At 35.8% G+C, this 24,751-nt stretch overlaps 2 protein-coding genes across 3 annotated transcripts; both read left to right on the top strand.

Moving 5' to 3' along the window:
• Positions 1-2,056: 2,056 nt before the first annotated feature.
• On the top strand, positions 2,057-15,061 carry LOC109019794 (transcriptional corepressor LEUNIG-like). Of its 2 annotated transcripts, none has more exons than XM_019002166.2 (18): positions 2,057-2,256; positions 3,369-3,466; positions 3,589-3,698; positions 4,107-4,406; positions 4,488-4,576; positions 4,684-4,771; positions 4,856-4,931; positions 8,601-8,650; positions 9,189-9,482; positions 9,601-9,780; positions 10,200-10,442; positions 10,834-10,951; positions 11,335-11,444; positions 11,605-11,754; positions 12,566-12,718; positions 12,823-12,939; positions 13,736-13,942; positions 14,300-15,061. In XM_019002166.2, the coding sequence occupies exons 1-18, from the start codon at positions 2,225-2,227 to the stop codon at positions 14,444-14,446; spliced, it is 2,562 nt and encodes an 853-aa protein (XP_018857711.1). In that variant the 5' UTR covers positions 2,057-2,224; the 3' UTR covers positions 14,447-15,061. The 2 variants fall into 2 exon arrangements, with proteins under 2 accessions (XP_018857711.1, XP_018857712.1); XM_019002167.2 differs by having other exon boundaries at positions 2,078-2,256; positions 4,110-4,406; positions 14,300-14,967.
• Positions 15,062-16,731: 1,670 nt separating this feature from the next.
• LOC118349544 (transcriptional corepressor LEUNIG-like) lies at positions 16,732-19,230 on the top strand. The gene is made up of 4 exons (XM_035694423.1): positions 16,732-16,887; positions 16,992-17,108; positions 17,905-18,111; positions 18,469-19,230. Exons 1-4 carry the CDS (start codon positions 16,780-16,782, stop codon positions 18,613-18,615), a joined length of 579 nt encoding a protein of 192 aa, XP_035550316.1. The 5' UTR covers positions 16,732-16,779; the 3' UTR covers positions 18,616-19,230.
• Positions 19,231-24,751: the final 5,521 nt, after the last annotated feature.

Genomic DNA, 24,751 nt, shown 5'->3' with positions numbered 1-24,751 from the left:
TTATGATACCTTAACACAATCCTATCAGTAACATAATTACTGGCCCAAATTGACTATATAATATTTTCATTGACCAATACAAACAATGATAATTTATATATAATGAAAATAGAGACTTAGATTTCTTTCAGATATTATGAGTGTACGGGGGATTTCCTCCCCTATCCAAGGCCCAGGAGGCTCAGTTAAGCCTGGTCCAATACAAAAAGGGTGAAGACTTGACCTACTAAAAAGAACTCCCTATACACGACCTGGGGAAGGGGACGATGCAACAGAAGATGAGACTCGTCGGGACTTGATGGTCTGAGATCCCTTGGATAATGTCCAAACTTCAAGTGCCCGCCCACTTAGTAGGTTCAACATGCGGATGATCGTCGATCTATTGATAGAGAAAGCATTGACGGATAGGGGAAGAGCAGACCAAGGGAAGAAGGTTGGAGAACCACGCAACATTTAATGGCCTTGCCGCCCGGACGGCACACCACATTAATGAAACCGTCGCAGGATCACGCCACATTAAAGAATCTGACAGAATGAACAGTACGATGAATCCATATTCCATGGCGACATACCTGATTTGTTCACCAAATTTCTAGTATAAATAGTTGATCCTAAGTACGAAGATTCTGGCTAGTTCTTACGTTTCTTTACTTATTTACTACACTCCAAAAATATTTATTAACTTTAGCATCGGAGGCTTCCCGGCTCCTAGGCTATCCTTTCAAGCCATATTCACATTTTTCTTTGCAGGCTCCATTGTGAAGACCTGTGTTGTTTAGAACCTGATTCAAGGGTGTGTGAAATACGGCATCAACAATGAGTATCTCAAATCATTTATGAATAATAATGAAATAATTTATAAATATTAGTAAAGATAATTTATTATTTATAAATAATAATAAAATAATCTAAAATAATCTCAACAGCCTTAGTTAATTTGACATGCATTGCATGCCATGAAAGAGTGGTCACTACCGGTTACCACTGAGCAATTTTATAATAAATAAATTAAAGCCACTTTAGCGTTTGAAATGGATAGCAGCTTGAATCATACTGCAGACAAAAAAATTTTGTCTGAAAAAATCATACTTATTTTAAAAAAAGTCATATCATGAATCATACTTGTTTAATCTAAAAAAAAGTCAAAGTTATCAATACATATCATAAATCATTTATCATTTGAGACTTTTTTCTTTTTTAAAAAATTATTTGGAATAGGGCGGATGGATGTTCATTCTCTATATTTTCCCAAATTTTATACAAATAGTATTAAATGATGTCAAAATCTTATTATTGAGTCCATTTTTCTAAAAATAAAATTACTTTAATTTGTTGAATTAATTTAAAAAAAAAATCTTTCATCATCCCTTTAGACTTTCAAAGATGACTTAATCCACTATGAAAAAGATAATAAGTAGGAATAATTAGAATTGGCTATTGTTGCAAGTATCTTAGTAGAGTTGTATTGCATAATTAATTATACTGCATAATACAAATATGCTAAGCATTCTCAGATATTTTATTTTTAAATATTATTTAAATATAAAATATTTTTTAATTTTAAATATTTATTATTTTCATAATTATTTAATTATTACAATTTTTCTAAACTTTCAAATAAAAATTAAAAAACAATATCATTTTTTAAAATTTTAAAATAAAAATTATATTAAAAAATTATATGTAAATAATATTTTAATTTTATAATATTTTTATTTAACTTTTTATCTCTTATTTTTTAAAACTCAATAAAATATTTTAATTCAAATCATTTTATTATTAAAATATATTCATACGAGCCCTTATAATTTTATCTGAAAAAATCAAGTAACGAAGCATTGTTGGTTATTGAATTTCATGTTGTAAGTTGTAACGTTTTAATAAATTGCATGACCTGAAGCAGTAGTCAAAAAAGCACTCCTGCCAACAAAGACTCAATTAAAAAAATGTATATTGGGTTGCGTGTTGCGTTGGTATGAAAACAGAACCCAGAAAAAAAAAAAGGCAAAAAGATTGAAAATTTAAAGAACGAACTAGAAATTGGTTGTATATTACTGTAGACGAAGGTTATCGTCTTAAAATCGTCTGAAAGACACTTTTTAAAAGCCTTGTCCGAAGGTCTAGACCATGTTCTTCCGAGAATATAGCTTATAAGAATTCCTGTGACAATTTCTTACTCGCAGTTCCAAAGAGAAAGGATTTCTTGGAGTAAAATATTTTAATCATGTCTCAGCCCAACTGGGAAGCTGATAAAATGTAAGTCTTCCTTGTGAGTCATGTTGTTTTAATGCTCGAGTACTTTCTGGGTTTTGGTCGAATGTTTGTGGCTATTTTTCTGGTTACAGCTAAAAGCAAAGACGAAATCCATCCTTCTTTTCCCTCTGCTTTACTTGTAGGGTTAAAGAACGATCCTTTGATTTATATTTTATTTTTGTTGGTACTGTTATTTCTTCATCTTCTTTTTTCTTCATACGGGTATGTCAGTTTTTTTGGCATAGTGTTTTGTCTATATCTTTCTCAATCGGGGTTTCTTCTTTAGCTAAAAGTTATCTTTTGCTGTTATATCTACCATGTCTATTGACAATGTTTGTACTTTTAGTTATCCTTTTTTTTAATCTTTGGTTTTGATTATTGCAGTTTTTAGACGTCGGTTTCTGGAAAATTTCCCTTTTTAGCTCCTTTTTGGCATGGTTTTGATTTGATTGCCTCTTATTAATTCTCGGTTTCTTTTCTAGCCTTGGCGTTTGATCTTTTTTTTTTTTTTTGTGGGGTAGGTATTTCTAAATTTGTTATTATCTTTTTACTTTGAAAGGCAAATGGTATGCTTAGCTACGTTGAGAATTGAGCGAAGGTTTTATCATATGAAATCACTACTTGTCCAGAAGGATGGAAGTGTTAGATTCAATTATTTCTATTATATTCTTAACAGATTTTTCATTCCAAATAATGCAAAATTTAAAATTCAATAGTAATTATTGGCACGTTTCTTAAATAGCAGAAAATGGAAAATTCAACTAGGCCAAAAGTTTGTGTAAGGTCCATTTCGGTGGGGGGTTTGTACGCCTGCAATTTTTTTTTTTATTCCTTCTTTTGATGAGTGCAGTTAATCTCTAAACTTGTTTAAAGTTTTTGATTTTCTGACTTTCGATGGTGACATGATTTTATCCTTTGGACATTATTGTCTTTCATGTTGTTGGTTTTTGAATGGTGGGAAATTATTGTCCTTCATGGCACTTCTCTTGTACATTATTTGATTTTTTTATTTATTATTCTTGGTCCGTGCCACTGTTATGCTTCAAATTATTATCAAAGAATCTAGATTTTCTGAATTTCTTACTGGTGTTATGGTTTTGGTCCCTGTATGATAGGTTGGATGTGTATATATATGATTATCTTATGAAGAGGAACTTACATGCTTCTGCAAAAGCATTTCAAGCCGAAGGGAAAGTCTCTGTAGATCCTGTTGGTAAGAGTATCCCAAGATTTGCTAAGGGAAATAAATACAATATATATACTATGGATCCACACAGTACCTTTTAATACCTTGATGCATACTTAATGCTGTTTTTGTGTTTCAATGTACTTCAGCAATTGACGCACCTGGTGGCTTTCTTTTTGAATGGTGGTCTGTCTTTTGGGACATATTTATTGCTAGGACAAACCAGAAGCACTCAGAACCAGCTGCATCATACATTGAGGTGGAATTCCCAGTTTTTTATCTTCCATATTTTTTTTTCTCTTCTCGGGTAGGGGAGGGTGTGGCTGTGAAAGTTTCCTGGAGTTTTGCAAATCCTTTCCCATAGCAATTATATTCAGCAAAATGAACCATTTTTTTCATCAAAAAGAAAACTCAAGATGAAAGATGTGCTTCTAGTTGACGTGTTTTCATCATATCCTCTGCAGTATATAAATGAATCTACTGTGGGGTTATGAAGATAGGGAGTTTGAAAAACAAGCAAACATTATTAGCTCTCTGTGTTTGTGTGTTTTGAATTGTAAACTAAATGGTATATTGCTAGGTCTATTTTTGGACTAGGTGGGATATCTATTTGTTTTGCGTTTTTCTCTTTTGGAGAGATAATAAGATTGTTGTTTATCTGGGTTAGCAGACACAATTGGCAACGGCTAGGGAGCAGCAGCAGCAGCAGAAACCTCAGCAGCAGCAGATGCAAATGCAGCAGCTCTTGTTGCAAAGGCAGCAGCAGCAGCAGCAGCATCAATTGCAACAACAGCAGCAGCGAAGAGATGGGAACCAGCTTCTAAATGCCACTGCCGGTGGGCTTGTAAGCAGTGACCCTCTTATGAGGCAGAACTCTGCAACTGCAAATGCCTTGCCCACAAAAATTTATGAGGAAAGACTCAAGCTTCCACTCCAGAGGGATGCCTTGGATGATGGAGCTATGAAGGTATCAAGTTCTGTGATGGATTCAAAATTGGGTTTATTCTGATTTTATCTCTGCAGTTATTTGTAAAACATTACTATGCAGCAAAGGTTGGGTGACAATGTGGGACAGTTTCTGGACCCAAATCATGCCTCAATACTGAAGGCAGATGCCACAGGTGGCCAGCCTCCAGGGTATTTTTTTAATGATTTTTCATTTCTTATGCTTTGATTCAGTTCTTTTGCCGTGCAATGTTTGTGACTGACTCTAATTTGGAAGTAGTTGAACTCTTGTTTTACAGGCAAACACTTCATGGCACGCCTGGGGGTATTTCTGGGAATCTTCAGCAAGTTCAAAATCGGAGTCAGCACCTTCCAGGGCCCATGCAGGCAATCATCATCATTATGATTATTTTTTTAAGTTACCTTAAGAACTGTTCTCATATTTTTGATATTCTTGTATGCTTGAAACAGGACGTAAAAAGTGAGATGAATTCAATGATGAACCCCAGAGCTACTGGACCAGAAGGATCATTGACTGGAGTTCATGGTAATGATTGAAGTTGTCCTTTGTTTGACTTCAGTTTGTTTTTTTTTTTTTTTTTAATCTTCTCAGTTTTGTAATTTTGAGTCCAGGAGTGAAGCATATTTGATACTTTATAGGGCTGTACAAGAACCGATGGGAACCGGCTGCCGGAGTCCGGAACGGGCCAGAACCGGTCGGCTGGCGGTAGGAAATACAATAAACCGATGTCGGCCGGTTCGGTCCCGGTTTGAACCAAGTTCAAACTGCTGAACCAGCCGATATAATATATATATTTTAGGTAAAAAGACGCCGTTTATACCCACGGTTTTGAAAAAAAATAATATGAAACAACGCCGTTTGGTTTAATACACCAAACGACGCCGTTTTGGGTTAGGGCTTCAGCCCTAACCCCCGAGCCATCCCTTCCCCTCAGTGCACTGTTCTTCCTCTCTCTCTCTCTCTCTCACAGATTCTCTCATCTCCCTCCCAGCTCTCTCTCTCTCTCTGATGCCATCGATCCATTTAAGATTTGTTGATGGGGTTCTTCAGTTCTTGTTTCATTGCCATTCCTCTCTCCCTCCATCCATTTGCGCTGTTTCAAACTTTCAGGCTTTCGGCTCTCTTCTCAGATTCTCTCATCTCCAATTCATTTGAGGTTTGTTGATGACTTGATGGGGTTCTTGGAATGATTTTGTTGTGATATTTGTTGTGAGATTTGTTGATGGGGTTCTTTTAATTTTTCTAGTTTTGGTAATGATTTTGTTGTGAAATTCTTTGATGGGTTTCTGAAGTGTAAACCGACTGGAATCAGCGCTGAACTGATGGTAACCGGCTGAAACTACGCCGCTGGCCGGTTTTATCCCACTTCATCGGCTGGTTTCGGTCGGTATCACCCCCTGAAAAACATGTCGGTCCGGTTTTGGTTTTGGACCGAAACCGCACCGATAGGGTCGGTTTTCACCCATAATACTTAAGCTGAAGCTCATTTAATGAGGTGCACTTTTTTTTCTGCATTTTTTGGAACAGCCCAAAGCACTAATGGCGTGCTTTAAACTATTTCATGGGCATTTTTACTTGTTCAGGTCTATTTTAGAGAGAAAAAAAGTATCTGAGAAAGTTCTTAGTTCATGCTCTCCTCCCCTCCCCTACTGTCTTCCTATCTCTCTATCTCTCATTCCTTTCATTTTTCCCACTCAAAAATAGAGCATTGATTCTTTTTCTTCTATTACACCAGAAAACATAATATGATTTTTCTTTTTGTTTTGATTTTAGTTTTAGTGTTAATTGTGTCATATTTGATATTAGTAACTTTAGCTGTGTTGAATATTGGTATAAGAGTAGTGAGATGGCATTTACTTGTTGAGTACTTGCACAATGCTCTAACATTGAAGGTTTTTTCCCCTCCCTTGGCCTCTAAACATTGGAGTAAATAGGCTAAATATATAAACTACTTTAATTTTATTTTTTATCTTCTTTGGATTGTATTTTATGATTTTTTTCCTGAAATAACATCGTTTCCTTTAGTTAGATGTATGCATATGTTCTGTGCCATGGCTATAATGGACCTTTAGGCTTAAGCAGTTATTCTAATAGAGGCGATGATTTTGTAGATCCAATGAAAAAGCAGACAAAGTAGGGGATTTCTATGCCATTTTTTTTATAGGATAAATTCTATTAATGATCAAGAAAAAGAAATATAGGCATTATTAAGGTACACGGAGTATATTTTGAATACACCTAATGAGAGAAGGAAAAGAAGTCAAAAAAATCCCGGAAACTGAACTAAAAGATAAAGCCTTGAGGATCCTTAAGCCACCCTTTCTAGACCGTATGGGCTTCACCCATATTAGCCCAAATAGGCTAAGCATGGGTTGCCACAAATGGCTGGCTACCTCGTAGTGAAGCAAGAGATGATCCATCAACTCCTTGTTCCATTTTCACATACAATATATTTGGGTCGCAAAACCCGTATCATTTTAAAATAATTCAAGATAAGAATCTTTTCCGGTTCAGCCGCCCAGACAAAGAAAGCTTCTCTTGAGGGGGGCTTACTACAAATATTCTTCCATGGAAAAGAGATGTTATTGTAGGGGACTAATGTATTATAAAAAAGATTGAACTTCAAACACCGCTCGCTTGGATATGATTCTACACAATTGGTGCACCACCATATCTCTTGCTTTCAAATATGGGTGATAAAAAGAGGTAAGGCAATCCACTCCCAATCTAGTGCCATGAGTGACAAAGTTAAATTTTCCGATGCTTCCTTGATGCTAGCAAGGTTGAATAGATTCGTGAAAGCTTCTTTGAGGGTCTGATCTCTGCACACCACATCATAGCTGAACTTTCTTGGAATCATTGCTGACCTTAAGGCCTGGTTTGGTTTCACAAACCTTTCAAGCCATCTCATCCCATCTCATCTCATCTAATCTTATCTCAATATTTTTCAATTTCAAATTTTCAAATTTTCAACTTTTTCATCTAATTATTTTCTAATCATTACAACTTTTTCAAACTTCCAAACAAAACACAAAACAATTCAACTTTTTCAAATCTCAAAACAAAAATAATATTAAAAATAATATTTTAATCCTCTTTTAACTTTATAATTTGTTTATTCTACTTTTTCTCTCTCATTTCCCAAAACCCCATAAGAATCTTAATTAAAACCATTTCACTACTATTCACATTATCTCACTACTATTCACAGATTTCTCATTTCATTTCATCTCATCTCATCTGTGTAACCAAACGAGACTTAAATCTAATGTATTGAGAAACTCTTCCCTTACCTGTTGGATGCTCTTCCCTAACCTAACCCCATAACTCCCATTTATCTCATTAGAGCACCATCCACCCCCAAACCGCCATACGTCATTGTTCTCCAAGGGCTATATGTTTCATTAACATAATGCCAAAACCACTTCCCCAAAAGACTTCTATTAAAAGTAATCTATCTTCGGATGCGCTGACTGCCATCCAAAGTTGGGGAACACACCTTAGGCCACTTCACTAAATAAATTTGAGCTCATCTCCCTTATGACCCCAAAGGAATCCCTGTATAGTTTTTCAATGAGGTTTGCAACACCAACACAGAGAGAGAATAGTATCATAAAGTAAATTGGAAAATTTGAGAGATTGCTCTTGATCAAGGTTAATCATTCCCTTTAATAAGTACAACCTCTTCCATTCAGCCAATTGGGGCTCCAACTTCTCCAAGATACTCACCCAAATCGATTTGGCTTTGAATTGAGCTCCCAATGGAAGTCCTCGCTATGTCATAGGGAATGAAGAATCTTAACATCCCAGGGTGCTAACCAGGTTAACTACATCGTCCTGATTGTTAGCCTGAAATATCTTAGACTTGGCCAAATCGATTTTCAATCCTGATACTGCTTCAAAATAGAGGAACGTGCTTTGAATGAATATTGATGGTCTTGTTGCTAATATTTTTCATTTAAATAATTATTCACAAAGAAACCATTCCTCTTGTATTTAAAAGCATAGCATATATAAGTGGTGGAATCCCAATTGGTTTCTTGAAATTACTTCCTTGATATAGAACTTGTTTGTGTTTCAGGCCAAGTGGCAAACCATTCCTTGATATAATCAGTTGTTTTATCTATGATTTTCATTGTGAATTTTTTGTAGGGGTTTTTGTCTGTTTTAACAATTAATCTCGTCTTCTTTTAGGATCAAATCAAGGCAGTAACAATTTGACACTAAAAGGATGGCCTTTGACGGTAAGAGTGAGCCCCCAGAAAATGATCTGTTAACTCTTATCTTTAACATTATAATTTATAAGATAGATTGTTTATTTGGTGCTCTTAAACTGTTGATATGGTCTGTTTGATATTTTTTAGGAAAAATATATTGACCCAATACCGTCTTTCTTTGTCTATATTCCCGTTGAAGAGAAGTTGCCATACTCATTGTTGCTCATAGAGAGTTGCTTAAACACCTTAAGTGAAGTTTTCAACTTAAAAAAGGAAAGGTTTAATTAGTGATGCGAGAATTGCTTAAGTTGATTATTAAAGTTCCTTCTAAGTGCAGTAAGCAAATGATTACTTCTGCTTTTATTCACCTGACATTTTAGGAAGGAGCTAGTCAGAATGAAGTCAATATTTCCCCTCTTATTTGATGTCTGACAACTGTTGTTCATATGTGTTCCCTGGAATGAAACTTCCATATGTGATTTCAAATTTTTAATGCAGAAAATGGTATATGACATTATAAAAGGACAGAGTAGGTCTCTTTTCTAAAAAAATATAATCTTTTTAGGGGTTGGAGCAGCTTCGATCTGGACTTCTTCAGCAGCAGAAGTCTTTGATGCAGTCCCAGCCTTTCAATCAGCTTCAGCTACAGCAGCTGCTTCAGGCACAGAAAAACTTGGCATCTCCATCTGCTAATGATTTGGAATGCAGAAGACAGAGAATGCTTCTTAACAATCGAAATGTTGGCATTGCTGCTGATGATCAGTTAAATTCCGTTGGTGAAAGAGTTTCTAATATTGGATCCCCAGGGCGAGTTGGTTGCCCTGTGTTACCACATGCAGACACAGAACTGCTACTTAAGGTATTATTTTGTTCCTGCACATAAACTTTTATAAATCTTATTAGTTTTAGATCTCTTCAACAGATTTATGGCCTTTAAGCTTCAGGAGTAGTTTCTTATCTAATATCAAAAACTTCAGTTACAGCAGCAACAAATGCAGCACAACAATCAACAGCAACAACATTATGCACCACATCCACTTTCTAGTCAACAGTCTCAGAATTCAAACCACCATCCCCGGCAGCAAGATAAAATGAACGGTGCTGGCAGCATCACTGGAGATGGTAGCATTTCAAACAACTTTAAAGGAAATGATCAGGTTTGTGATATTATTGGCGTCAGCATTTGCAGATCATATTAGCTACTCATATTTCTGGTTGTCTTGCTATCCCTCTCTTCTCCAAATACATCCAAATGTTCTGCATGTTTATTTGAATAATTGATTCTGCAATGGGCACTACCAATGCCAAGCACATGATCTTATAAACCAATTACAGCTTTATGTGTCATCTTTCGCAAGCTTCAATTTACCATCATCAAAGCTCTGCTTGCTTTTATCCCCCCATAAGTAATTATTGTTACTTTAAAAAAAAAAAAAAACTATGAGACCTATATGTTATTCACCAAATTCTTTTCATAACTTGAATCCAAATGATGAACTATTGCTGAAAGTCCGTTTCTGAAAGTCTCTCTCTCTCTCTCTCTCTCTCTCTCTCTCTCTCTGCCTCTCTACTCAAGGCTCCAAAAAGTCAAGTTGGGCGAAAGAGAAAGCAGCCAGTATCGTCTTCTGGCCCTGCCAATAGCTCTGGAACTGCAAACACTGCAGGACCCTCCCCAAGTTCACCTTCATCACCTTCTACTCACACGCCAGGAGATGTGATGTCCATGCCAACTTTGTCACATAATGGTGGTTCGTCGAAGTCTCTGCTTATGTTTGGTTCTGATGGCATGGGCTCACTTACATCTGCACCAAACCGGTTGGTGAGCAACCTTCTTATATCTTTTTTCCCCTTTTCTTTCATGCTAATTTCCTTTTGGATAGTTTTCCTGATCTTGTAGTCATGATTTACAATTGGTAAAAATAATGTCTGGGTCAACGTCCTTGTTGAAAATGTATCCGATGTGTCCTCTGTAAGAAGGATGCAGATATTTAATTTCAGGGCATTGTTATTGGCTGCCCCAGGGCCATAGGTCATTCACGCATATTGGGTTAGACCTCAATTTTTTTTTTTTACTTTCTTAGTTCATCAATTAGTTCTTACGTATAAACATAACAAACAAAAGTAAATGGGGGGTTGTGGTATACACAAGGCAAGGGGATTGCCAATAGCATTCAATTTCGCAGTCAGATAATTATTGTAATCTATTGCAGGCTGATATTGACCGTTTTGTGGACGATGGATCTTTGGAAGATAATGTTGAGTCGTTCTTATCTAATGACGATGCAGACCCTAGGGATAGAGTTGGCCAGTGTTCTGATGTCAGCAAAGGTATTACAATTTCTGTTTTTCATATTGGTGGATACTTTTGTTTGTTTGATAAAGTAATGCTGGCTTATATAATTATACAAGTGAACCTCAAGGGGTTGGCCCAAGTGGTGAAGGCCTTGGTCTTGGGGGTATCACTCCCTTCAAGGTCCAAGGTTCAACGCCTCATGTGTGCAAACAATCCTTTGGGGTCACACCTCCTGGTGAAAAGCCAGCGATTTAATCAGTTCCGTGTAGGGAAGCTTCCGAGGGTGCGGTGCACGGGACCGGGGTTTACTTTGCAGGAGTGGGTCCGAAGGGCCCTACCTTGGAGAGGTTCCCCGAGATTAAAAAAAAAAATTATATAAGTGGAACCCAAAAATTTAATGTTTTTGTTTTAATATTAGGCTTTGCATTTACGGAAATCCGGCTTATTCCTGCAAGTACGGGTGAGGTTGAATGCTGTCACTTTTCACCAGATGGAAAATTGCTTGCTACTGGTGGGCATGATAGAAAGGCAAGTTGTTGGTTTTATCTGATTGTTTTATAATTTATTGAACATTATCCAAATACTGCAAACAGTTGCATGAGGAAATTTCACCACTACCTTGACTGAATTCTTGTTGATTATGGGAAAGTCAACAGAAACCTTTTTTCCTGATGATCGTGTGGTGCAGGCTGTGTTGTGGTGTACAGAATCCTTTGCAATGAAGTCTTCACTTGAAGAACATTCTCAATGGATAACTGATGTTCGTTTCAGTGCAAGCATATCACGGCTTGCTACATCTTCAGCTGACAAAACTGTCAGGGTGTGGGACACTGATAATGTTAGTTGACATAGCCCTTTTTTTGGTTCATATCTCAATCTGATATGCTAGAGCCTCACAATTATTCTTGACTAGTCTAAGATAATGTTAGTTGACATAGCCTTTTTTTTTGTTCATATGTCAATCTGATATGCTAGAGCCTCACAATTATTCTTGACTAGTCTCTTAGACTCACTTGATTTACATGTTTGCGATATTGACACTTCCTTTCTTCTTGGGGTGGTGGTTACACATGCAATATTCTTGCTTATCTTTTGGCGTTAGTCCATATCCAAAATCATCTAAAGGGAAACAAGACTGCTTCAATTTTCTGGTCATAGCTGATCAAACCAATGTTAGACGCACTTCTATTTTTAATAATTAAGTTCTTGATCTATGCCTCCTTTCTTATGAATAAAAATTCTTGATTACCTATCCAAAAAAAAATGGATTAAGTTGAAATGGGAAATTCAACTCTGATGTTATTCATTGCAATCTACCAAATTTGGGATTCCATTAACTGGTATTGTTGCATCGATGACCAGTTAATGGAGAATGATATTACTTTTTAAACTCTCTCTCTCTCTCTCTCATACACAACCCAACCTCTACCGGAATAAAGTTATTTGGATGGAGTCATAAAAACTGACTTTCTAGAAGTAGTAAGTTTTGTTTGGAAGGTGAAGCTCATTGAGGTCCTCTATTGATTTTGTTACCGTATGCATTTGCTTTTAGAGGTTTGTGTCAATTTTTACTTTGCTACCTAGCATGCTCTGATTCCACCCTCTTCTTTATGTGTCTCTCTCTCTCTCTAATCATTGATGATTTGCAGCCTGGGTATTCTCTTCGTACTTTTACGGGGCATTCCGCAGCTGTTATGTCATTGGACTTCCACCCTAGTAAGGAGGACCTTATCTGCTCTTGTGATGATAGTGAGATAAGGTATTGGAGTGTCAAGAATGGCAGTTGTGCTGGCATTTTCAAGGTATAGAACCCAATGGTTATTCATCTTGAAGAGATATTGTACAGCAGAGTTCGATATTATTTTAAGCATTGTTTTGCGACTAGTCATATTGCCCATTTTGTCAGGGGGGTGCAACCCAGGTGAGGTTCCAACCTCGTCTTGGAAGGCTTCTTGCTGCTGCCTCAGAAAAGTTTGTATCTGTACTTGATGTAGAGACCCAACTTTGCAGGCTTAAATTACAGGTTGGTTGTCACCCTCTCCTGATGCCTTGTTTTTTACCTGGCTTTATAGGTCCAAACTTAAAATGTATGACTTTATTGTATGTCAATTCTTATGTCTCTATTGTATGACTTTATCAGTCCCAAGTTTCAATTTGGTAAATTTTTTGGCGACTGGCTGCGTTGGAGTTAATTGAAGTATTTTCATTGAGTCATTGGAGTTTCTATGAGATATAATATTCTTTTCCTGGAGGCCCTTTTTAATCAGGCTTTTGTTGGCAGCTGACTCTGTTCTGTGTCTGGTTCTGGTTTTCATATTTTGTGGTTCCTTTTTTTTTTCCGAACTGGCTATGCTTTAAGTAATCTGAATTTCTCCAGGGCATTAGATTGATGCCATTTATGAACATGTCTTATGGCAGCCTAGTTTTTGGCAGTTTAACCCAATATATGACTCCTATGCAACGTGAGCTCCTGGTTTATTGTTGCACCTGAGCCAATTAATTTGACTGTACCTATGAATAGTAAAGAGTTTGATATTTGGATATGTGATGATAGATCAAGTGATCTTCAGGAATAGTATGCTATTATTATCATATGTAAAACTGGAAGCAGTTTTGTATGCAAATTGACTGCTATTTTCTTTTGAATTATTTTTTCCGTACTGTCTGCTAAATGATTATGTTACTTACCTTCCATGGGTCCTTGCTTCTTCGTCATGGAGTAATGACCTCTACCATTATTGATATTTTATTTTTGTTCTTCTTTTCCCTTTTCTTTGGATAAATAACATTTTCTTTTTACCTTATATGACTCATTTTAGGGCCACAAAAACCCTGTCCATTCTGTCTGCTGGGATCCTTCTGGTGAATATCTGGCATCTGTGAGTGATGACCTGGTTAGGGTGTGGACAATTGGCTCCGGTAACAAAGGGGAATGCATTCACGAGTTAAGCTGTACTGGCAACAAATTCCATACCTGTGTTTTCCACCCTACTTATCATTCTCTATTGATCATCGGCTGTTATGAGGCAAGTCATAGCTTACCATTTTAATGCAATTTCATCAAGTTAGCTACAAAATATAGAGGTTTGCAATTTGATTCCATAGGATGCAGAAACGGTCTTTCCTTCAATTTCTTCTGCCAATTTAGCTATCCACAACATTGCAAGTAATCCAGTTTGATTGCATACTTTAAACCTTTGTAACTGGACATGTTTTGCTAAGATTTTTACAGCTTAGAAATGGGTGCTCGATAAAATTTGCTGGATAGGCTAATCTGTTGAGTACATGCCAAGTTATGTTTGCGTGAAGTTGAACTGAATATAGCTTGTTCAAGCTGCTGATATGGAGTTTTGTTTCTGATGTGGAATGCTGTGGATTTTCAGACTCTGGAACTGTGGAATGCAAGCGAGAACAAAACGATGACTTTACAACATGCACATGACAAACTAGTCTCTTCCTTAGCAGTATCAAGTGTGACAGGTTTGGTAGCTTCAACTAGTCATGACAAGTGTGTGAAGCTCTGGAAGTGATTTTACTGCTTTTACCCGGTGACGAAACTAGGACACCCTCTTCATTATGTTTAACCAGAGATACTTCATAGAGAAGAACCTTCTCCATTGTGTATACCTTCTTTAGATGCTTTTGTAGTTTATAGTTTTGTTACAGTTCAACGAAAGGATTATTTCAATCTTGACCCTAGTCCAAGTTAACTGAAGGAAGTCATCTTTTGCGTCAAAGCTAACTTTGTTATGCAAGAAATCTGGTTGATAATGTCCGAGAGAGTTTCGGCTCAGACTGAGAGAAGATGTAAATGGTGTTTACCAAGTTTATGTTAATGAACTTCAGCCATGTAATATCCTCTTTACGATTCACCCTTTTGACAGGCATGCGATTGGGCTCCAGATTTTCTTACATGTTTTCTTGATTCTGGTTCAAAGCTGCAACCAGGTTGTTGATTACAAGGAGTAAACTGCTATATTAAATTTGTATAATCCTTTTGAAAAATTTTGGTGTCGATTGTTGTATTAAATTTGTATAATCTTTTCAATCAGTTTTGGTGTTATTTCTAAGCCAAACATTCTTATGGCTGTAAACAATCTCAGGGTCCCTGGGGAAAAGGAAAAATGATTTGGCAGAGTTCACTATGGTAGTTCTCATCGACTTGTGCTCTCAACTTTTTGTATCCGTAAACTTGTTTGGAGTTAGCATGTAGTGTACCTTATCTTCCAGATTCTTGTTAGTATAACAAATAGGGTTTACAAATAGAAAATCATGGACAGTTAGTCCATTAATATCAATGATCCCTACCCGTAAGAACAAGGTTTTAAAAAAGAAAACTTTAAGCTAATCCATTGTTCATTTTTGAAACTTCTATTATATCATTTTTCTTTCGCTTAATACACCAACACATACGTATATGAGCCATTCTCCATAATGCTGTCACTTGTGCATTACCTTGGATACCTCTCTAGCTTGCTAGAAAATCTACAGCCTAAGAGGCATGACCCATGATAATTCAATTATCACAAAAAAATTATCTCACATGGTCTTGACCACCTTGCAATGTAAAAGCATACAATCTACTGATTCACCATTCTTCTTAAACATGTAACAGAGTTCCTGTTTGTTTTTACAACTCCTCTCAATTTATCTTATCTTATCTCATCTCATCGTTATAACTTTTTTAAATTTTTACATAAAATAAAATAAACAATTCAACTTTTTCAAATGCCAAAACAAAAATAATATTAAAAAAATATATTCTAACAATATTTTATTCAACTTTTAACTTTAATATCAACTCATTTCATCTCATATGCGAAAACAAACGAGGCCAAACACCATTACCTCACATTTTCTCAAATTATTTGTGGTAAGAATCTTGGCTAAGGATGTTGTTGAAACAAAAAATTGCTTTTAGAGGAGTTTTCGTATGCCATATATTCTTCTATGGAAAGGTGGCCATACCCAGGCACGTTAAAACTTGTTGAAACAACCTGATTGTGAATCTACCTTTCTTGGTGGGACTCCAGTTCATCTTATCTATGGTACCCTCAGTCATGCTTAAGGAATACAAAAAAGCAAGGAACTCTATGATAGTCTTCAACTCCCAATCTTGAGCCACACTAACGAAATCTACATTCCATTAAGGAGAGCTAGTAGAGAAAACCAAGAGGTAAGCTATCATTGCATCATTCGCACATGCAATCTAAAAAATGGTAGGGAATGTGTCTTGGAAGCTTTGTTCACCACACCATTTGTTGTACCAAAATCTACACAGAACAAAATCATCCACAATATGCGCAGATTGCTTGAAAGATCTCCCATCATTTTCTAATGTATTTCCATAGACCCACCACATATGAACCATGTACTTCATTAGAGCACCATCCCTTCAAGCCTACCCAAATTCTTGATTACCTATCCAAAAAAAAATGGATTAAGTTGAAATGGGAAATTCAACTCTGATTTATTCATTGCAATCTACCAAATTTGGGATTCCATTAACTGGTATTGTTGCATCGATGACCAGTTAATGGAGAATGATATTACTTTTTAAACTCTCTCTCTCTCTCTCTCATACACAACCCAACCTCTACCGGAATAAAGTTATTTGGATGGAGTCATAAAAACTGACTTTCTAGAAGTAGTAAGTTTTGTTTGGAAGGTGAAGCTCATTGAGGTCCTCTATTGATTTTGTTACCGTAGCATTTGCTTTTAGAGGTTTGTGTCAATTTTTACTTTGCTACCTAGCATGCTTGATTCCACCCTCTTCTTTATGTGTCTCTCTCTCTCTCTAATCATTGATGATTTGCAGCCTGGGTATTCTCTTCGTACTTTTACGGGGCATTCCGCAGCTGTTATGTCATTGGACTTCCACCCTAGTAAGGAGGACCTTATCTGCTCTTGTGATGATAGTGAGATAAGGTATTGGAGTGTCAAGAATGGCAGTTGTGCTGGCATTTTCAAGGTATAGAACCCAATGGTTATTCATCTTGAAGAGATATTGTACAGCAGAGTTCGATATTATTTTAAGCATTGTTTTGCGACTAGTCATATTGCCCATTTTGTCAGGGGGGTGCAACCCAGGTGAGGTTCCAACCTCGTCTTGGAAGGCTTCTTGCTGCTGCCTCAGAAAAGTTTGTATCTGTACTTGATGTAGAGACCCAACTTTGCAGGCTTAAATTACAGGTTGGTTGTCACCCTCTCCTGATGCCTTGTTTTTTACCTGGCTTTATAGGTCCAAACTTAAAATGTATGACTTTATTGTATGTCAATTCTTATGTCTCTATTGTATGACTTTATCAGTCCCAAGTTTCAATTTGGTAAATTTTTTGGCGACTGGCTGCGTTGGAGTTAATTGAAGTATTTTCATTGAGTCATTGGAGTTTCTATGAGATATAATATTCTTTTCCTGGAGGCCCTTTTTAATCAGGCTTTTGTTGGCAGCTGACTCTGTTCTGTGTCTGGTTCTGGTTTTCATATTTTGTGGTTCCTTTTTTTTTTCCGAACTGGCTATGCTTTAAGTAATCTGAATTTCTCCAGGGCATTAGATTGATGCCATTTATGAACATGTCTTATGGCAGCCTAGTTTTTGGCAGTTTAACCCAATATATGACTCCTATGCAACGTGAGCTCCTGGTTTATTGTTGCACCTGAGCCAATTAATTTGACTGTACCTATGAATAGTAAAGAGTTTGATATTTGGATATGTGATGATAGATCAAGTGATCTTCAGGAATAGTATGCTATTATTATCATATGTAAAACTGGAAGCAGTTTTGTATGCAAATTGACTGCTATTTTCTTTTGAATTATTTTTTCCGTACTGTCTGCTAAATGATTATGTTACTTACCTTCCATGGGTCCTTGCTTCTTCGTCATGGAGTAATGACCTCTACCATTATTGATATTTTATTTTTGTTCTTCTTTTCCCTTTTCTTTGGATAAATAACATTTTCTTTTTACCTTATATGACTCATTTTAGGGCCACAAAAACCCTGTCCATTCTGTCTGCTGGGATCCTTCTGGTGAATATCTGGCATCTGTGAGTGATGACCTGGTTAGGGTGTGGACAATTGGCTCCGGTAACAAAGGGGAATGCATTCACGAGTTAAGCTGTACTGGCAACAAATTCCATACCTGTGTTTTCCACCCTACTTATCATTCTCTATTGATCATCGGCTGTTATGAGGCAAGTCATAGCTTACCATTTTAATGCAATTTCATCAAGTTAGCTACAAAATATAGAGGTTTGCAATTTGATTCCATAGGATGCAGAAACGGTCTTTCCTTCAATTTCTTCTGCCAATTTAGCTATCCACAACATTGCAAGTAATCCAGTTTGATTGCATACTTTAAACCTTTGTAACTGGACATGTTTTGCTAAGATTTTTACAGCTTAGAAATGGGTGCTCGATAAAATTTGCTGGATAGGCTAATCTGTTGAGTACATGCCAAGTTATGTTTGCGTGAAGTTGAACTGAATATAGCTTGTTCAAGCTGCTGATATGGAGTTTTGTTTCTGATGTGGAATGCTGTGGATTTTCAGACTCTGGAACTGTGGAATGCAAGCGAGAACAAAACGATGACTTTACAACATGCACATGACAAACTAGTCTCTTCCTTAGCAGTATCAAGTGTGACAGGTTTGGTAGCTTCAACTAGTCATGACAAGTGTGTGAAGCTCTGGAAGTGATTTTACTGCTTTTACCCGGTGACGAAACTAGGACACCCTCTTCATTATGTTTAACCAGAGATACTTCATAGAGAAGAACCTTCTCCATTGTGTATACCTTCTTTAGATGCTTTTGTAGTTTATAGTTTTGTTACAGTTCAACGAAAGGATTATTTCAATCTTGACCCTAGTCCAAGTTAACTGAAGGAAGTCATCTTTTGCGTCAAAGCTAACTTTGTTATGCAAGAAATCTGGTTGATAATGTCCGAGAGAGTTTCGGCTCAGACTGAGAGAAGATGTAAATGGTGTTTACCAAGTTTATGTTAATGAACTTCAGCCATGTAATATCCTCTTTACGATTCACCCTTTTGACAGGCATGCGATTGGGCTCCAGATTTTCTTACATGTTTTCTTGATTCTGGTTCAAAGCTGCAACCAGGTTGTTGATTACAAGGAGTAAACTGCTATATTAAATTTGTATAATCCTTTTGAAAAATTTTGGTGTCGATTGTTGTATTAAATTTGTATAATCTTTTCAATCAGTTTTGGTGTTATTTCTAAGCCAAACATTCTTATGGCTGTAAACAATCTCAGGGTCCCTGGGGAAAAGGAAAAATGATTTGGCAGAGTTCACTATGGTAGTTCTCATCGACTTGTGCTCTCAACTTTTTGTATCCGTAAACTTGTTTGGAGTTAGCATGTAGTGTACCTTATCTTCCAGATTCTTATTAGTATAACAAATAGGGTTTACAAATAGAAAATCATGGACAGTTAGTCCATTAATATCAATGATCCCTACCCGTAAGAACAAGGTTTTAAAAAAGAAAACTTTAAGCTAATCCATTGTTCATTTTTGAAACTTCTATTATATCATTTTTCTTCCGCTTAATACACCAACACATACGTATATGAGCCATTCTGCATATTGCTGTCACTTGTGCATTACCTTGGATACCTCTCTAGCTTGCTAGAAAATCTACAGCCTAAGAGGCATGACCCATGATAATCAAATTATCACAAAAAAATTATCTCACATGGTCTTGACCACCTTGCAATGTAAAAGCATTCAATCTACTGATTCACCATTCTTCTTAAACATGTAACAGAGTTTTTGTTTGTTTTCACAACTCTTCTCAACTTATCTTATCTCATCTCATCTCATCATTATAATTTTTTCAAATTTCTACACAAAATAAAATAAACAATTCAACCTTTTCAAATGTCAAAACAAAAATAATATTAAAAAAATATATTCTAACAATATTTTATTCAACTTTTAACTTTAATCTCAACTCATCTCATCTTATATGCGAAAACAAACGAGGCCAAACACTATTACCTCACATTTTCTCAAATTATTTGTGGTAAGAATCTTGGCTAAGGATGTTGTTGAAACAAAAAATTGCTTTTAGAGGAGCTTTCGTATGCCATATATTCTTCTATAGAAAGGTGGCCATACCCAGGCACATTAAAACTTGTTGAAACGACCTGATTGTGAATCTACCTTTCTTAGTGGGACTCCAGTTCATCTTATCTATGGTACCCTCAGTTATGCTTACGGAATACAAAAAAGCGAGGAACTCTATGATAGTCTTCAACTCCCAATCTTGAGCCACACTAACGAAATCTACATTCCATTAAGGAGAGTTACTAGAGAAGACCAAGAGATAAGCTATCATTGCATCATTCGCACATGCAATCTAAAAAATGGTAGGGAATGTGTCTCGGAGGTTTTGTTCACCACACCATTTGTTGTACAAAAATCTGACACGAGAACTATCACCCACCACAATATGCGCATATTTCTGAAAGATCTCCCATCCTTTTCTAATGTATTTCCATAGACCCACCACATATGAACCATGTACTTCATTAGAGCACCATCCTCTCCAAGCCTACCCAAACTTTGAATCTATAACAGACGTCAGTAGGGCCTCCCTTTCATGTTGATACTGCTACAACCATTTACCCAACAGAACTTGGTTGAACTTTGTTAAGTTATGGATCCCCAATCCACCCCTAGAAATTGTTGTACAAACAATTGACCAAATAAAATTTGAACTCCCAATCCACTTCACAGGAAGTCTCATTGTAGCTTCTCAATAAGGTTGGCAACCTTTGTGGAGAGTGGGAACAAGAACAACAAATATGTGAGTAGGTTAGAAAGAGTACTTAATCAAAGTGGACCTACCACCTTTATACAAGTACAACCTCTTCCAAGAAACCAATATGTGTTCCATCTTTTCAACCACAACATTATTCCAAATCTTCTTTGATTTAAAGGAAGTGCCTAGTGGCAAGTCAAGATATTTCATGGGTAAAAAAGATATATTGCATCCCAAAAGAGAGGCTAGACTCACTACATCGGGGACAACCCCCATCGACACCAATTTAGACTTTAAGAGATTAACTCTCAAACCCGAGATAGCTTCAAGGCAAAGAAGGAGAGCCCTAAAAAATTGGAAGTCCTTATCGTCGAATTGTTAGTTGGGGGTAATTTCGTGAAAATGAGTATTGTCAACGAAAAGTAGATGAGAAATATCAATAGAATCATAATCACCATTCCCCACCAAGAAACCATAGAGAAAACCACATTCCACAAGGCCCAAAATCATCTTATTGAGAGCTTCCATAACGATTATAAAACTTAATGGAGAGAGCATGTCTCCTTGTCTCAAACCACATAAGCTAGGAGTCGAAAAAACGCACCAACAAACCATTCATCAAGATAGAAAAACAAACTGTAGAAATAGAAAACGCTACCAAAGCACACAATTTCTCCCCAAATCCACTTCTTGCAAGTAAATAAAGTAAGAAGTTCTAGTTGACGCGATCATAAGCTTTCTCCATGTATAATTTGCAAAGTAACACAAGTTTTCTAGAACTTTTCTACCTTTGACGAATGCATTTTGAGGCTTCGAAGTTAGCTTCTCCATCACTGTACTCAATCTATTCACTAACACTTTAAAAAGTATATTGTAGACCCCATTCACTAGACTAATGGAGAGAGAGTCTCTAACATCCACATACCCCATCTTTTTGGGATTAGGCCAAAAAATTAGCATTAAGACTTTTTTCAAACTTGTCATTAGCAAGAAACTCTTGAAATATCCTAATAAGATCATCCTTGATCACTTTCCAAGAAGCTTGGAAAAAGCCTATGGTAAAACCTTTAGGGCTTGGAGCCTCGTCACTAGCCATGCCACATATTACTTTGCACACTTCATTTTCTTTGAAGGGCCTCTAGAGCCACCTTGCACTCTGTTGGTTTAATGATACAAAAGTTAATCAATTCACTTTCGATCTCCATGAATACTGTTGGGAGAGGAGGTGTTCATAATACATTACGATGTAGTCATCAATGAATTCACCCACACGCTCCTCTAGCCTTTCTACCACCTTTTTATTGAACATAATTAAAACACTACTGAATACTCCTTTAGATGGCAAGTACGACCACCCAATATGTTGACCTCTCCATAAACTTCAAACTAGTTCTCTTGAAATAAGCTCCAGCTTGGTTTTCTGTAAATAAGTAACATCACCTTCCATTGATGAAGTAAGTTTCTGACTTGGAGACACTTGTTATTCTCAGTTAGCTCCCTTACATTTCATAATATTATTTTTTATCTTTGCCTTTCCCTTGAGACGTCCTCGGTTAGAGCTCCTCTCCCCAACAGAATCATTCATTGCCCAAGTAACTCTCTCTCTCTCTCTCTCTCTCTCTTATCCAAATTGAGAGATGAATCAAATTTGGAGTGTGCATATTTGGTCTCTATGGCTGTGAGTAGTGCCATGAATTCATCTTTAAAACCCTCACATGTAATCTCCTACACAATGCTTGATCTCCATAGTTTTTTGAATTACTCAATCTAATACGTTGGGGTGAAATGAGTTTAGAGGAATAGATTCTTCCACTTTATATGTTGTCATGCCCCTTCGTGCATCCTCTCATCCTTCAACCACCATATCTAGCAGATGCTGTTTCTCTCATCCCTTGCTAGACTCAAATAAAACCAAAGCCCCTTCCATTTTGGCCTCTCCCTCTGTATGTAAAATTTTTCCAACTAAGACTATTTTTCTTGTAGTGATTTCTTCCCGGATTGTTAAAAGGCCTCAATGCCCACTACCACCGTAATATATTAATTCCAAGAAAAATTCTACTCATAATCCCCACACACTATACATAATTTTTTAATTTGTTCTCTTACCAAATATGTGGTGTATGGATGATGAGTAGAAGATTTCAATTAGTTTATGAAGAATAAAATAAAAAAATAAAAAATTTAAAAAAAATAAAATAAGTGTGTTGTGTAGAGATGATGAGTAACAAAACCCTAATTCCAAATATTTTCCAAAAGCATAAGAACCTGAAAAGGCGAACAAAGCCTTGTTACCATCACGATACGTCTGGGAAAACTCTTTCCTTCCCTCCGATAACGAGCATTCTACCATCATATTTGCAAGCCAACAAGTCCTAGCATGACTGATCACCATCTCCTTAGTAACCTTCCTACTCTTAGAGCACTCTCATTAGATTAGCTAAAAACTAAATCTATTGAAGATTTAGCTATTAAACCATAAAATGTGATCACATTGGAATAGCTAAATTTTAAATAATTGGAATTTAGCTACAGTCACTTCTAAAATTATTTCCAAATTTGAAAGGAACTATTCATTCATCAAATACATTTTATATTAATTATTTTTCTCTTCCTTTTATATCATTTATTTCTCTCTCTTTTAAATGACAATTGAAAAATATATAATTAGAATATGATTACTAATTAATATATAATATTATGAATAGTAAAATATGATAAAATAAAATAAATTCATAATTAAAAAAATTAAAATATTTTTAAAATTATTAATTACTCATTACTAAATAATGAATAAATGGATAATCCAATGTGGAGATTTGATATGAATAGTCAAAGTCAAATTCATTTTATATTATTTTATTGTCATATAATAAAAAAATAACTATTCTAATATAGAGACTTGTGTGAATGGAATAGGTAAAAGTTAAATTCATCTTATATTCATAAAAATATATTTTAACTTTAGTTAATTCAATAAGAGTGTTCTTAGTGATATGAAAATATTTTTCCCCCGCCGACGATAAGACAAACACCTCTGTTTTTATAAGTAGGTGTTCCAAAAAAATCCATCCTTGGTTGTAAGTAACAGCTGAATAAATCAGAAAACAACTAAAGAAAATTGCTTCCGGCAAGGTCACTGGAATAAACCACCCATCGTAAAAGTGTACAGAGAGAAAAAAGCAAAGTTTACACTATTTAATTAGTTGATTTTACAGGATCATCCGATCGGCTTATCCCCTAGGATGAACAAAATCCCTCCGGCCACAGACATTAATGCTTTTGTTTTTAGCTCTTCTTGCTTCCACAGGATCATAGTTAATGTTTACAATGAAAGCATATGACTAATTTAGGATGATCGCAAACATCATCAAGCAAGTAAAGAACGGGTTGAGATGTTCATTGAACTTCATTTAGAATAGATGATTTTATCTATACATTTTTTTTTTTTTTTTCACTTTAAGAGTTTTAGCTAATGAGAATCAATTTTAATTCTCAATTTTATGAGTCGGGGGATGAGTTAGCCATGGATCTAAAAAAGTAAAACAAAATGTTTGAGAAGAAAATGAGATGAGGTAAAATAAAATTAAATGAGAATTTTATGTCTCATTCCATGCATCAAACCTGTGGGCTCGGTTTGGATATTTATCTCATTTCATTATTATAACTTTTCCAAACTCTTATACAAAATATAATAAATAAATTAATTTTTTTAAATTTTAAAATAAAAATTATATTCTAATAATATTTTATTTAATTTTCAATAAAATATCTCATCTTATCTCATCTCATCTCATCTCATCTGAACTGCATAACCAAGCGAGAACTTAACTTGATTGGAATTCAAACATGAATACAAAACTTATTTCGAAGAAATTACATGAAAATATTTTCTCACAAAAACCAAATTTCTATCTTGACAGAAAATATTCAAATTAATAAAAGAAATTATAGAAGATTTTATATTTTCTTTTAAGAAAATAATAAACTATTCTTGAAAAAGTAAGGTCCATTTTTTTGAGCATAGTACGGACCAAACTGATATCGTAAAAGAA

The sequence above is a fragment of the Juglans regia genome, chromosome 10 (genome assembly GCF_001411555.2).
Source record: "Juglans regia cultivar Chandler chromosome 10, Walnut 2.0, whole genome shotgun sequence".
Classification (NCBI taxonomy): Eukaryota; Viridiplantae; Streptophyta; class Magnoliopsida; order Fagales; family Juglandaceae; genus Juglans; species Juglans regia.
Note: the sequence above shows the minus strand (reverse complement) of the source record. Positions and strands in the feature narration are given on the sequence as shown.